We start from the raw sequence: 15,739 nt of genomic DNA, 5'->3' as shown, positions 1-15,739 counted from the left end.
TACAGGTAGGCCATTTCAAGGCCTACTCAGCTCAGGCCAGTGTGGAGCCATCAGAATTAGCAAAGCCTCCCAGTTGAAACCCCCTTAAGGTGTGGCCACATTAGCGGCAAAAATGCACGCATGATGACGCACGCAGCACCGGGGCAGACGCGCGTCAAATAGGTCAAGACTCAATTCTGCAGCAAATGACACGTGCCGTGAGGCGATATCGCCAATCAGGAGCGAAGAGCGACTGACAAACAAAAAACAACGCTCGCTCTCAGTGTTGCTCATGCATTCCAAGAGTGCGCGAGATCCGGTCATGCTGCCACGCGGCAACTCACCGCTCGCAGCACGATGCTTGCATTTTTTGCCTCTAGCGTGGCCGTACCCTTACAGCGTCGACACGATGACAGTAGCGTGCCAGCCCTACGAACGGCGGAGGAACATGCCATGAACCCTTTCCCGAGGCAGTCACAGAGCTCTCTACTTCGGCAAGATGCCTGCCAGCAGGCAACGACAGAAGCCCAACACAAACCCTCCCACAGAGCAGCAGCAGCATCAGCAAGCACCGGTGAAAGACTAGCGGGGGGACAACCACACGCCGCAAGCGTAAAAAACCCACTCTGCGAACGGCAAGACGCACGACAGACAATACTGCTCCCACCCGCACGGCACAAGAACGCACACGCACACACACAAGCAGGCATACGAAACTTACCCCACGAGTTCACAGTCAGACCGAGGTCCGAGGGCTGCAGATGTTCCGACATGCAGGCATCATTACAGTTTGGAAAAGGGCGCACGGAAAAGAGAAATGCATGTCTAAAGAAATAACACCAGTGCTTTTTAAGCCCCTCCCCCGTCACAATAAAAAAAAAGACCTGAGAAGACATCAAAAAAGCAGAACTTAAAAAAAAAGAATCGCAGCATCCATGCCATTCAAATGTTAAAGCAGCGCAATGCAGAAGAAAGGCGACACGACACAAGTCAAACAGGGGTAAAGGGGGCGTGAGTCTCTCGCCTTTTTTTCTCGTTGCTTTTCGTTGTCGCTGGCAGCCAATAACGGAGTTGCAGGGGTTTGCACGAGAGCTCACTTCGCACGGCGCAAGAAAAGAAAAAAAACGACAACGGCGCCGTCGTCGCTGCGTGGATGAGAAACAGGCAGTCACTCACAATCCGGCCGTTGACGAAGGAGGAGCGAGCGCCACTGCCGCTCCCAACTGCCACTCCCAACGATGACGTCGTCTCGTTCTCGACACACGAGACCGGACGAGGAGACTACCGTTCCCGCAACGAGTGCGAGAGAGAGACCAAACAGGACAAGACAGAGAGAAAGACAGCACCGTGCGCCCCGCAGGGGGGTGCGCGCGGGGGGCTTACGTATATAGTATATGCAAAGACGGGGTAGCAATACTCACCAGGGGTCATCATCCTAGCTACAATTCTAGGCCTGACACAGTCAAACGAGAAGTAGCACGCTGTTGTGGCAGTTGGCCTGGTGATTGGGGGAATCGCAACAAGGCGCCACTTAGGCCAAGACGCGAAGGCACACACATTCTGTCTCTCTCTCTCGTTTTCCTACACGCCTCGCTACACCACCCCATCTCACCCCCCCCCCCCACCTCCCAAATGCCCCTCTACCCCTAAACCCCTCTCCCAAACAAACTCTTCTTTCTAGACTATGGATAGTCCCACAGGCCGTTTCACTGAAAGTTAAACCCCCCCATAAAAGAAAGGCCATCTTCACGATAACTTTTGCTGAAAACCAAAAAAAAGAAGAAAGAAACAAGCTACGGCATGTTAGGTTTCTACAAATCGGTCAGCAATGAAATACTGCACCTCCATGCAAACAAAAATAAAATGCTAACGAAGAAACTGCTTTTTTACTTCGGCTCCGCGTTGCTTCAGTTCATATATGACAGCTACAAAGTGAGGTACCTCAGTCTAAGAAAAAAAGCTAACACAGTGGGGAGGAAGCTTTATGAGACGTTCCAAGGTGCTTTCGAGGAGGCAGAGAGAAGCTGAAATTCCCTCTTTCCCAATTAAGCGTGACTAATTACACACTGCTACGCCCAAAGGGAGAGAGAAAAAGAGTTAAAGAGGCACGGGCTTCCGATGTGCAAGTTCTTCAAGGTCACATGTCAAAGTTAGAGAGGGAAGGTGATAACGATTTCAGTGAGTTGAGTGGTACAGAAAAAAGGGGGCAAATGAGATGGGAGCGTACAGTATTACGGTGGGGTGACAGGCAAAAAAAGAGATGGGGTCGGCCGGTTGTTCGCGAGGTTGTTACACACGGAAGGAGGTCAGCTAACTGCGTCGCAAGGACGTTTAAAAAAACAACTCTGTGTAAGAGCAGATGCATGTACAGTTCCTTACCTTGTACGTGTCCCGGAATTTGTCGATCTCCCTAGTGATTAAGTTCCGCTTGTCTTCTTCAATGTCCATCTCATCCAGTTCTTGCATCAGACGGTGCTGGAGGTGGAAGAATACGGAACAACCGAGGACTTGAGCACGTGGCAATACATCACATGCGAGTTCTGCCGGTAACAGCAAATTGCCGTTGTCGGAAAGGCTATTGATTTCTCTCTTATTTAACTGCATTGCACAATTTTCTTTACCTTTTTATTCACCTCAAAGCGAGGGTATTCTGATTCACATGGTTCCCCTTGTTCACCCAGTACCACAACAAGGCAAGAGATCACTTACGTTTTTGCTGGACCTGTACTCCCTCTCAGGCTCGGGGCTGTTACGTCGAGTGTTACGTGGGGATTTTGTGGCTGTAACAAACGGGGGAAAAAATTCACTCGACAATAAACGACAGCTCCTGTGTCCACGTTTGAAGCCATTTCTGCAACAACATCGCTATCGCAGCGCAATTGTTTTATTGGCGTAACAGTGAGCAAGCACCGGAATGCAAATCTGGCACAGCCCTTCATCCCAGTGCTGCCTCAATAAAGGCTTTTAGTTTGTACATACGCATTTTATGTTACCGCATTACCAAATGAAATCTGTGCATGCATGCACCTTTATGGAACATAGACTTGCTTCCATGGAACGTAAACTACTCGCCAGATACACTTTACGAAACTCCAGCTGCCGTGTCAAGACAAGCCGAAGTACGACTGCCGATTGCGACCACATTGTTCGAGCCGGGTTACCGGAGCCATCACCACAAGACAACGGATAGGCGGTGCCATCTGGTGAGGCAGAGATGAACCAGGTAAGCACAAAATTTTTATCGCAGAAATACGGTACAGTTTATTTCTCTGCTGGTCTAAATTCCTTGCAGCGGCATAATTCCAAATGAGTTACATACCTCATCTTCTTTCTTTCCTTCAAAAATGCTACGCAAAAGCAAATGTGTCTATACCTCGGGTTGCACGAAACGTCACAAGATGATACCATCATCATGTAACCCGGTAATTCTACACCCCTTTGCATACATCGGAATACTGTACACATCTGAAAACCTCTATTATGATTTTGCCACAGCAACAATTGAATCTTATCTACAGTAAAACCTCGTTATAACGAAGTTGAAAGGGGAGTCGTAATTACTTCGTTATAACCATTAGTTCGTTATAGCCAATATCTATTTCTACCGACAATTAGCACGCAAGAGAGGATATACTGACCACCAAATCCCACAGCAGCCCGCCACGCAAACGAAAAACGGCCGTCGCACGGAGAAAAACTAGCAAAAGAAAAAAAAAAGAAAGAACAGCTAAGAACTGCTACTTTATTCACACCAAACTCGGCACACCAGCTGGCGGCTCACTTAGCAGAAAAATAGTCCTTAATAGACTTCTGCCGTGTCTTCCTCAGACGGAGGATGGCTTTTTCGGCCGCTGCCGCTATGTCGAGTCCGTCCTCGCCGCCGTCATCGTGAGCGCCGAAGAAGCGGCGCAGCAGGTCTGCCACATCCAGCGCTTGCGCGGACGTCGGAACATCGGGTTCGCCGACTCCGGGCTGTCGTCGACACATTCGTCACTGTCGTCATTCACCACCCCTCTCACCGCGCGCACAATTTCAGCCTCTGTTCAGATCTTCGGTTGTCACCGCGTCAGCATCGGCACTGACGTACGTGCAGAAGGTGTCGCAGTCGGGCACAACTCCGGCGTCAAGGAGAGCGTCCCACGACGCCAGGTCTTGGTCACCCGCGGCACCCTCATTGACGGCAGCACCGATATCTTCGCTGTCACCGCCGCTGTTGACACCAAATGAGGCATGCCGGAAGCACTTGGCGATCGTGCTTGCTGTTACAGACATCCAAACAGCCTGTAGCATCTCGATCGCCATGTAGAGGTCGATTGTAATCTCGCGCTTCATGCTCATATTGAGTAGAATTCGGTTGATTACACGCTTGCGGTACCGTGCTCAACGCTACACCGAAATCTTGGGCAACTTTTTTCTTCTTGACGCCAAACTCAACGTTCCGTGGGAGAAAAAGTTCCGCGGGAGAGGGGAGGCCGGGTGACGTGCGCGGGTGGGTCCACGAGTTTCAGTGGAAGGGGAGGCAGGCAGACGCGCACCTTCGCGCGTGTTGGCAGGCGGTTCCTCGGGAGCGCGAGGCGCGAGTTTTGAATTACCGCATCCGTGATGGGACGTAAACCGTCGCGCGCTATAAGACATTGACTTGCCGGCTACCAAAATGGTCAGTAAATGCTCGGTGGGGAAAAAAGGTTCGTTATATCCATTGCGAGAAAATTTTAGCTTCGTTAAAACGAGGTTTTAAATACATGGGCGTCTATGGGAATTTCAAGGGGAATTACGATTGCTTCGTTATATCCATTAGTTCGTTATATCCCGCTTCGTTATAACGAGCTTCTACTGTAAATATGATCATTTAGTGGCTTGTAAAAACATAAACGTATACTTTTAAGGGGAGACACGGGTCTTCTAGACCAAAAAATCGCCAAAAAATCGACTTTTTGAAATATTTTTTTCGCAATCTAGACGTCCTAAAGAATCTATTGCTGCGATATTAACGCGTTCCGGTGAGTATTTATTTGGTTATTGCGCTCTAAAGAGAGGTTCATGATCGCTTTCGCTCGAAAACGCCCCCCGAAAACAGGCAAATTCAATGCCGTCGTCTGCAGTAACCGTTGGCCGCAGCGCGGCCATTTTGGAATCATTCGAGAGCTGAATTCTTCTACATTCCGTTTCTAGCGAGAAAACACCTCTAGGTCTGGCGACTATGGAGCTGCACGCCACCGAAAAAGAGGAAATACTCGCGCGGCATTGGCGCGTTTGTACCACGTGGGGTGAATCCTGCTCTCTGATTGGACGACCGGAGTTTCGTCTGCCCGACAATGCGAAACGCCTCATCAAAAATTGTTCGGACGCGACGATGGCTGGCGGGCGACGCAAGTTCGCGACGGCTCATGCCTACGGCAAAAAACGCAAGCGTCCGTCTCGGATACCTAACGCAGCATCGAGTGGATCGACGGCGACGAGCTCTGCGACATGCGCCAGCGGGTGTACGACATCCACCGAAGCTGCGGCCGCGCAAGCGATGCCTGTGGCCAACGACACGTCGAGGACAATGCGCGTCGACACGCTCCTTGTCTCGGAAGCTGAGAAAGTGGCTATTGAGCATCGCGCGGAAGACCAACGTCAGAAGCTGTCTTCATTATCAGCTACCCGCCGAAAGCAGTCGCTTATCGGAGATTCCTCGGAAGCGGCGGGGTGCGGCACCGAGTTTACACTGCTAAGCCTACCGCTGCTGAACCAACTGCTTCGGTGCGCGAAATGCGAGTTCTGCTCCGGCCCTTTGAACGTTTCAAGGGGCGACCGTGAGTACGGAGTGGCAGTTAAAATAGTGGTGAACTGTGCCGTGTGTGGAGATGTCAGCACCGGATGGAGCTCGCCGAGAGCAGGGGGGAATGCGACCTGCAACCCATTCGAGGTGAATGTGCTTGCTGCTCGGGCAGTTATGAGCACGGGCAATGGGCAGACCGTGCTAAACGACATTTTCTCGGCGCTGAACGTTTCTCGTCGCGGTATGCACAACAAAACCTACCAAGACTACGTAAAAACAAAGATGAACCCTGCCGCCGTGAACGCATCCGCGGGTGTCATGAGTGAGTGCGCGACAGCTGTGAAGGCCATCTATTCCGAACTGAACTTCGGGAACCCCGGCAATACCGCAGTTTCGTTTGATGGGACTTGGCTCACTCATGGACACCTGTCACACATTTGTGTGGGAACTGTGATAGAACTCTTTTCGGGCTACGTGCTGGACTTCAAGGTTCTATCGAACTTCTGTTTGGGTTGCGAGATCGGCCCCAAGGACGGTGACCCACGATACAGTGAGTGGCGAGCTCGACATAAGTGCCAAAAAAACTCTTCGGGCAAGCCTGGCCAAATGGAGGTGGAGGCTGCCAAAATTCTGTTTGGCCGGTCCCTTGAAAAACATGGACTGCGTTACACAACGATGTTGTGCGATGGAGACAGCCGCGCTTTCAACAGCCTTCAGGAGGAGAAAGTGTATGGCTTTGTGCCCATCGAAAAGGAGGATTGTGTTAATCACATTCATAAACGAATGGGTGCTGCACTGAGAAACCTCTTGCAGAAGAGCAAAGGGGAAGGTCGGCCAAGCCTCGGTGGCAAAGGCAAGCTCACTGCTGAGCTTGTTGCAAAGCTTACGAATTATTATGGCTGGGCACTCAAGGCACACCAGGGAAACATTGATGAGATGGAGAATGCTGTCCTTGCCACGTACTATCATGTGACTTCTACAGATACAAAGCCACAACATTCACGGTGCCCAAAAGGCGAAGAATCATGGTGTGCACACAACAAGGCAGTGGCAAGGCAGCAGGCTCCTCCCAAGCACCGGTACAACCTCCCTGAATACGTTGCTGAAGCCCTCCTCCCAGTGTACACTCGCCTCTCAGATAGAAAGCTGTTGGAGCGCTGTCAACGAGGCAAAACGCAGAATTCAAATGAGAGCCTCCATTCAGTAATCTGGTCGCTTGTGCCAAAAACCAAACACGCCTCGCTCTTCACTGTCGAAACTGCTGTTGCGGAAGCAGTCGCCCGGTTCAATGCCGGAAAGAAACGTGCCTCTGAAGCCATTTTGAAGGAGCTGCATTTGAGTCAAGGCAGCACAGATGTTGAAAGGTGTCTAGAAAAGGACCAGCGGCGACTAGCGGCATGTGACAAGAAGCATACCAGAGCAGAAAACTTCAGGAATACCATGAAGAGGAGGCGTGTGAAAGAAAATGATAGTGATTATGTGCCTGGTGGCTTCTAGAGCGAAAAGGACTTTCATCTGTTGCTTTTTAGTAGCAAGAAGAAACCTATATCAAGTCTTCAAACTTCTTTTTGAGTTTTCTCAAAATCCATTTTTTGCCTATGTGCTATACTGTTGCCCACAGTATCTTTTTATCTTGTGATCAGATTTGAATGATTCTTGTTGCAATTGAAAGCTTATGAGTTCCTACACACAATAATACTACTAAATTATAGACTTGGTCAAGAGAAAATTTTTTATATGCTGATAAAACTGATAAAAATTCTCATGTTCCCAACCATTACATTACAGATGGCAATAACTTTTATAAAAATAGAGCTAAAATTACAGTAATGGTTTAGTTGTGATCCTTGATTGTTCTAGAATATGGCCATATCAAGTTTTCTAGGATATTCAACGATTAAATTGCAGAACAATTGGGCAATTTGATCATTCATTATTTATTTAATATCTCAAAAACTACTTGAGCTAAGAAAAAATGGATTGCATATCTGTTTATAGCAGGTTAAGATATACATTGCCTGAAAATTTCATTTGAATATGACAATAAACAAAAGTTTTTTTTAGAAGACCAGAGTCTCCCCTTAAGGATGGGGGAGCTAAAACCTTACTGAAACGTGCCTTCCAGTTACACGGTAAACACAATCCAGTATTCCAGTAATGTTAAAAGAAAAGTACACGGACATGCTAAAAACCTCTAAAAACCCATCACAGTGAGGCCCCCCCCCAGCTAATTGTTCCAAGCTCACAGGCAGTCAGTTACAATGCTGTATGGTAAACCTCCATTCGCTTTGTAAAAGGCACATGGCATCACCAACCAATGAAAAGGCACGGTCAGTGCAGGTTACGGTGCGTGAGTCCACACCCAACAAGACACGTGCCAACAAGTTAGGCCAAAGCGACTAGACCTCGAGTGTTTCGGTGCTACAGTGCTGGTGTACCAAAAAGTGCAGCGCAAAAGCACTACATCAGCAAGGATGCCATTGCTCACCGTTGTTAGTCCTGTCCATCTCCCGTTCTCTGTCGGTGCCCCGGCTGAGCTCGCTTGAGTGCGAGCGCAGCAGGTGTAGGATGGCCTCGCGCGTGTCCCTGTCCTGGCGCCAGGTGGCCTCGTCTATATCGTCCGTTGGCTGTGGCTTGGCTTCGGAGTTGGAACCGTCCGTGGCCGGAGCACCGTCCGTCGTGCCACCGGGCTGCTGTTGTTGTTGCTGCCCAGTGGTGGTCCGCTTGCTCGCTTTGTATTCGTCTAGCTTCTCCTTGGTCTTGGCGTCCACTTTCACCTGGCGGAAGAAAACCCCAATGATCGACTGGTCTCCCAACCTTAGGAAAAGCACCCCCCCCCCCCCCCCCGAGGCTGCTCTTCTCTGTAATACCCCTGTCACACGGACAGCCTTAAATGTGGTTAAGCTAACTACGGTTATGGCTAACCACGGTTAGAGGTAGCTACATGGACGTAACTGCAGTTACTTTCATAACCGTGGTTGTCGCAAACCGAGCTAGGCAAGCACGGTTTACCTTTGCAAACCGAGAAGCTGATAAGATGGCGGCCAAGCTGCGAGTGCACCAGCCGTGAACCGGCGGAGTTAATCGGCAGCTTCAAGTTGTTCAAGGATTTAAATGGACTGCGACTCCAGTTGCGGAAAACGAGGTTCGCCATGGGACGGCCAAGAACAAAGTTTATTCCCTCCTCGGCGGGGGTAGTGAGAGGGTGCGGCCCTAGCACTAAAAGTTTCTTGAGGGGAATTGCTTTTTGCTTTATTCGCATCTAGCTGCCTCATAGAGCCGCAACGCTGTATATGTAGTCGAAGGTGGAACGATTCAACACACTGTCGCAGAGGTCTAGCGGAGGTGTAGAAGAGCCGTCTCGTACCACAAAACTTGCCGAACGTGTGCCCAAACTTCCTGCTGACCACATGATAAGCATGTGATTTCGTTGACTCACTCAACTAAGCTAACTGAGCCCGTATAGCAATGGCAAACTATGTTCAAGTTAACTGCGGTTAATCCTGTAAATCACGGTTAAACATAACCGCAGTTAAAGCTGTCCGTGTGACAGGGGTCTTTGCCACTACAGTATAGACCGCTTATAACGTAAGTCGCCGGAGTCGCGAATATCCGCACTATAACCAAAACAACCTTCTTCAAAGGCTGCACTTGCGCAAAACGTGTTGAGCATGTAGCCTCGCGTGTTCGATAATCGACATATGCGATTTGGGGCGCTTACAACCACTTAAATGTCCGAATGTTCAAAAATTAACCGCCAAAGACCTGCGTTGCCAACGAAATGAACACGGGGGAAAAAAGCAAACAAAACAAAGTGCCATCGCGCAGTGATGCTACCGAGGACTTCTGATTTGGAGCAATTTTTGGAGCAGCAAAATTTCCGTTTTGGAGCACTTTGGAGCAGCAAAATTTTCGTCTTGGAGCACTTTGGAGCACATAATTTTGCATCTGGGAGCACTCTGGAGCAGCGAATTTTACATCCTGGAGTGCACTACAGAAGCATATTGCAATAACATTCAAGCACCAGAATATTACTATGGGGCTCTTATGAAGGCTAGAAATATTTCGATTCATTGCAAATCCCATGGAAAAAATAATCTCAGGAGAACACCATATTTCACTCGCTAACGAAAAAATAAGGGCTCATGCAGTTGAGTGTTCTGGATTAACCTCTTTGGCGATTATTTTCGACACTAGCAAATAAACAGAATACCGGATCAATAAAATTGCACCTTATGAAATAACACTCTAAATACATATATGTGGTTATCAGGAGACGTGGTAGACGAACGCCGTGACGTACAGCAGTGCCTCAATGTCAAAGAGCCACACTGTCCCTAATGCATTCCCCCAACACAACTCCAAGGCGAAAGCCAGGTTCTTTTTCTTCTCGATCGACGGGTTGATCCTCCCCCTCCTCCTCTGCAAGCTTTCTGCACCTCACCTGGTTTTGCGCTAGCTCCATGATCAGCGCACCGATCACAGAAGCAGTGTAAAGCGACGATGTCATGTGATGGCGTCATCACGTGACATCACGATATATGACGCCATGATGACGTTACAAGTTTTGACGTCTATGACGTGATGATGATGCCATCACATGATGATTATTTTTTGCATCAATCGATTGACGTCGCCGACGGTCAATTTTCGTGTTTGATAAAGCATCTGAGGCTTTCGCATTAATATTGCGTATTGAACGTTAACAACCTGGCCTTACATACCAAACTGTCCTCCACCATGTCACCTTTTTGCCATGCGCGAAACAGCTTCGTTTATCAACCACTTCACAGAGTGAAATGGCTCCTCAATTTTTTTTTTCATTTTTATTGTGATAGCGATTATATGGGCACTCTCGGCGGATTTTTGCCGTCGCCGTTGCCGTAATTTTTCGTATAAAGCCCAAATTAATAACATCACCACGCGCATTCTAGCCGCCGGTAAAAGCTCGTGAGCGCTGGCGACGAACGCGGCTGAAGCGGAGATTAAACTAGCCGGCCGTCTGTCTCCGTCGCACGGACAGCGCATGAGATAACACCTTCCCGCGTGCGGGCCTGCCGTCGATTGCTCATCAAACAGAGAGGAAACGCCCCGCCCGTCTTTCGTAAGGATCAGGAAAGGACGCCAGGGGAGCGGGGACCGCATCGTTCGAAGGGCGCAGTCGCTTGCGCGCGCGCTATCTCGAGGCATCAGGAGACGGCTCGTAAACTTGCTGTGCTCTCAACGCTTACTTCGTGTTTAGAGAACTCAGAGCAAGAAAACGCTTCGGTTCCTGGAGCGGGCATATTCCCTTAAACCAGTGTTTTGTTGAGTTACGCGAGATCGGATCCAAAAGAGTTAGCTGCTAGCCTTACTTCGTTTAACAATACAATTTGTTGGTATCGCATTCATTGCCTCGCCCTTAAGCGAAACTGAGTTTTTTTAACCGTCGGACGTGTAACATGGGGTAGCCGCTTCACTGTGGGCCGTCAGCGACGGGCCCGCTATTGACAGCTGCGCATTTGCGGCTGCTCCGACCGGGAGATATGCTTTTATTAATGAGATGACATTTTTAAAGAGCAAGCAAAAAATTCGAATTGGAACCCTAGCACGTGAGCTCGAAAGGGCAGGGCCTTTTAGGGGGTATTTACTGCAGAGTGATTACAAACTCGGACGTGCTGGTACAGTAAAATCTCGTTAATTCGACCCCCGTTAATTCGGAATTTCGGTTAATTCGGACGCGGCGTCTGGTCCCGTCCAAAATGTGCATTGTTCTATGGCTGAGAACTCTCATTAATTCGGACAGATTCGACCGCACTTCGGTTAATTCGAACTCCCGACCGAGGTCGGGTCGAGACGGGGAAGCAGCAGCGGATACCGCCACGGCCGCGGTTCGGATATAATTCGGATTCGCAGCCGAAATCGACGGCGCATCTGAACAATTTCGAGATCGGATCATGGCCTCCGAGATTTAAAACGAGGTAACGAGATCGGATTATGGCCTCCGAGATTTAAAACGAGCTTTGCATCTCGGAGGCACATACACAATGAAAGGCAGTGCATCGCTACTGTCATCAGCAACAGGCAACATGGCGACGGTCCGTCCGCGTTATCAACGCTACAGTTACGGTCCCTAGAATATCGGACCGTACTGCCACTGTATCAACGCGATCAGCCACCCATGAGTGGTGGATGATAAGAATAGCATAGAATATGGCATAAGGCATCGTTCCGCGATAGCACCCCTGGTGTTCCGCAACGTGCGCGGTGAAGCGTTGTGCAGGCCTGGCGTTCCGGACTTTCCGCACTCCTTTCTACGTACGAGCCGTGCAACATTTTCAACACTGACGAGACAGCGCCTGACAAGACGATCGTGTTTAAGGGGGGACCCGTGCGTCGGCGGGAAATGGAGAAAAGAGCGGGTGACGGTTCTTCTGGCTACGAGCATGACCGGCACAGAGTAGTTGCCGCTGCTGGTGATAGGAAAGGCTGCGAAGCCAAGATGTTTGAAGAACATTAAGCAGCTGCCTGTCGACTACCGCTTTAATAGAAAGGCTTGGATGACCTGGCTGCGTCAGCTAGACCGCCGCTTTGCGGCACAGTGTGCGCGGACCTTCAGGAACTTAGCAAAATTGTGATTTCCTTGCACGTTGCCTCCGCGAAGCAAACCGCGATCACCGACTTCTTTAAGAAATAAAAGTCTGGTGATGGCGGAAACATTTTTCTAGTGTTTTGATCGTACTCGCGATAATTCGGACCCTCGGTTAATTCGGACATTCTCTATGGTCCCGTGAAGTCCGAATTAACGGGGTTTTACTGTATAAGCAATTACGAAAAGGCTCTTCCGAATGAAGCTCCATGGATAAAGCATATCTGAGGAAAAGTGAGAACGCGTTTCCACCGTTCACGTGCTCTTCCATAAACGCGAAGCAAGGAAAATTCGATATTGTCCCATATATCTACTGCTAGCGATCCCAGATTTCATTCCGCGATGTCCGGAAACAGAAGTGACAGATATTTTAGCAGCACACATGTAGTTATTACTGAACATTGCTTTCCTTACGTGCCGTGCGACGCTTGAAACGAGCTATCAGCAGCGTTTCTAGAACAGACGACGTCCGCCGAAGAATCGCCGTCGCAATTTCTCGCTACCGATAGGCCTAGACGTCACGAGCCTCTGCGGAGAGCGCATTTTGCTGTCGAGCCGACTTGCAGAACAGAAGCTGCGTCGGCACCGTGGCTTACTCGGGACGCACGCGCGAGCGCTATTTATTCAGCGGAATAATGCTTGGTCCATGGTTGCGACTTTGGCAGCCCCAAGATCAAGCTGCACATGTTCTGACGCTCCGGCCGTGCGATTGCCGGTGATAGACGCCCCCAAACCCGACTTTGGCGCAGTTTGGCGCAATTTTCGTCGATATTATCAGGATGGCGCAGTAAATACAATTTGGCGCACTTTGGCGCAGTTGGCGCAGGAGTGGAATCACTGCATCGCGGAAATTCGCCGACTACGTTTAAGGCCACCTCGAGGTATGCGCATTACACAAAACCATGTCGAATCGCGACCGAAATTTCACGTGCTGAGCGGTACCGATCGTTCGATTTCACGGGCGCGCACGCGATGTCCAAGACATTGCAATCGAATCCGGAACCACAGTTCGAGAGTTGCATGTGCCAACCATGCCCTCGTTTTCATTAACTATATGATTCTCTTCCCTTCAAGTGCAGCCATCGCAAAAAGTTTCGTTGATTCCGCACCAAACCGCAACTTTTATCGCCCGCGACCGCTACCGAAAGGCAACCAACGCTGATTAGGCCTAGCGTGCCGTTCAGCATGTTGTCGTGGGAAGTTTGTCCAAAACAAGAAGAAGATCGGACGTCGAAAAGATCGCACTCAAGCACTAACTTAAGAACAGCGCGCGTGATACGAAGTTTGTGTTCGCGGCCAGGAGATCAACGGCGACAAAAGCCCACCAAGCTCGTTTAAGTCCGCGCACTGGCAGAAAAGGCGAAAGCTCGCGTCATGAAGCCGCAAAACTTTTCAATTTGCGGACGAGGTCGCAAACGCGATATCTGTAGCAAGTGTGATAACGACGACGCTTTTCCCGACAGGAAACTTACTTTAAAGCGCACTTGATGAGGACGCGATCGTACGTTCCACGCGTAATGCGCTGCCAGCAAGCGGCCGCGGAGCCTTGCCGCCTTGCCGCCGCCGGTGCAAAGGCTACTCCGTCGCCTAGGCAACCACCATCCTTCCCCACTCGGCGAGCCCGCACAGCGCTGCCGCGGTCTTTTTCCTCCCTCCGCCCCTCGTTCGTTCACTGTGCGTGCCCTCGCCCTTCATAACGACCTCGTCGCTCCCTCCCCAGCGGCGTACCTCCTTTGAGAACCGCACTCGCTACCGCGTTTGTCAGAAATATTTTCCCGCAACCGCATTATAAACGGTATTTCATCTTGGGAGACTGCACAATAAGCGGTATGCGTATACATGCGGTTCTATGGGAGGGTGAACGGGATTCGAAAAAGACCGCATTATAACCGGTCCTGCACTATATGCGGTTACGTTATAAGTGGTCTGCACTGTAGTAGAAAAGTGCGGAAGGCCTTTTTCTGGCATCGGCCACACCGCGAGTTCAGGGTTTCGGTTAACCTATGATACGCGGTGACTGAAGGGCGTAGGAGGAGCCACTACGATAGCAAATACACTGGGCTCAATAAGGCATTCATGGCATTTATGTTTCATCCACAGTAGGTTTAAAACCTGTGCATATTAACAATGTTTTACCATAAAAAAAAATACAAATGTTTGTATATGCCAACCAACACACGCATCCAGAGCGAGTGGACATGAAAAGCTTGCAACAGCAAGAGCTTACCACTAGTTTCTTGTCTCCAATTTCCCAGTCGTGCAGGATGCGAATGGCCCTCATGGCCGACTCGGGATCTCCGTACTCGCAGAAGCCAAAGCCTGCGAAATCCAAAAATCAATCCACAAGTTGCATAGCATGACAGCCACCAGAGAATTAGTGGCGTCGGAGGTGCGAGCCTTACGCACCTTGCAGCCAGCCGTTTGCGCCCTGGACTCTCTTCCAGCTGACCACGGTACCACACCGCTGTGCAGAGCGAAACACGACAGAATTCAGGAAAACGCTTGTGACCGAGACTTGTAAGGCACCGTAAGGCTGTAGGTGATCAAACACTACCAACCTGAAGAATGAGTCTGATGAGGTTGTCGGACGCTCGCTCCGTGATGTTGCCCACAAAGACTGTGACGGGAGGCCCTTTTGACGTGTTTTCGTGCTGGAAGAAAAAACAACCAGTTCCATATTATTGCCTCCAGTACTAAAGCTAAGTAAATCAGCAGCTACACGAAAATGGGGGAATGAGCATCACTGCATTATCCATGGCATCGCAAATAAAGAGCCATCCACATCCCAGCCATGGCATCGCAAATAAAGAGCCATCCACATCCCAGAAACAGCTTGATAACACATTGTTTCGTTATCACTTTACGCCAATGCATTACGAGATTGCATAACAATACCGCAATGTGCCAAAAGCTTGTTAGCATGATGTAACATCAACAGCCCCACATCGTCTCCAGCAGTGCGTAATTATAAACTATATTATGTCCAAACAAAAGGAGAACAAACAAAACCTTAACGGGACACACTAAAGGAAAAAACCAATTTTTTTTTTTTTTCAAATTAGTAAATTTCTCTTTCACAATTCTAAAATCACCACGCTTGCTATGAAAAGATGCTCAGCAAGACAGAAAACTCACTAGAAGAAGATGCATGTGGCGACGCCACCTTGGAAGTTCTCACGCCAAGTCACCGTGATGTCATAGATTACGACGGCGCCTACGAAGTCCTATATAGTTCCTAATCAATAAAAATGAAGTACACAGTCCTCTGTGGGGGCCACAGATTTAACGTACCAAGTTTAAGGCAATTTCGTTGAGCCAATGCCGCCAAAATACGAAAAATACACTTTTAAATCCGCAACGCGGCACAC

General features: G+C 49.5%; 1 protein-coding gene across 4 annotated transcripts in view; it reads right to left on the bottom strand.

Annotated features, from left to right (window-relative positions):
* Nucleotides 1–15,739, bottom strand: part of LOC119374369 (RNA-binding protein 25) — a 45,765-nt gene that overhangs the window by 22,063 nt on the left and 7,963 nt on the right. For 3 of the 4 annotated variants that reach the window (XM_037644459.2, XM_049420352.1, XM_049420351.1), the window contains exons 5-11: nt 14,930–15,022; nt 14,778–14,835; nt 14,599–14,690; nt 8,232–8,520; nt 2,689–2,759; nt 2,359–2,454; nt 701–734 (exon numbers count right to left, since the gene is read on the bottom strand). In XM_037644459.2, the coding sequence (XP_037500387.1) occupies nt 701–734; nt 2,359–2,454; nt 2,689–2,759; nt 8,232–8,520; nt 14,599–14,690; nt 14,778–14,835; nt 14,930–15,022 (733 nt within the window). The remainder of the gene's footprint in view (nt 1–700; nt 735–2,358; nt 2,455–2,688; nt 2,760–8,231; nt 8,521–14,598; nt 14,691–14,777; nt 14,836–14,929; nt 15,023–15,739) is intronic. The other variant, XM_037644461.2, reaches the window with a different exon arrangement.

The sequence above is a fragment of the Rhipicephalus sanguineus genome, chromosome 11, assembly GCF_013339695.2.
Source record: "Rhipicephalus sanguineus isolate Rsan-2018 chromosome 11, BIME_Rsan_1.4, whole genome shotgun sequence".
NCBI lineage: Eukaryota > Metazoa > Arthropoda > Arachnida > Ixodida > Ixodidae > Rhipicephalus > Rhipicephalus sanguineus.
Note: the sequence above shows the minus strand (reverse complement) of the source record. Positions and strands in the feature narration are given on the sequence as shown.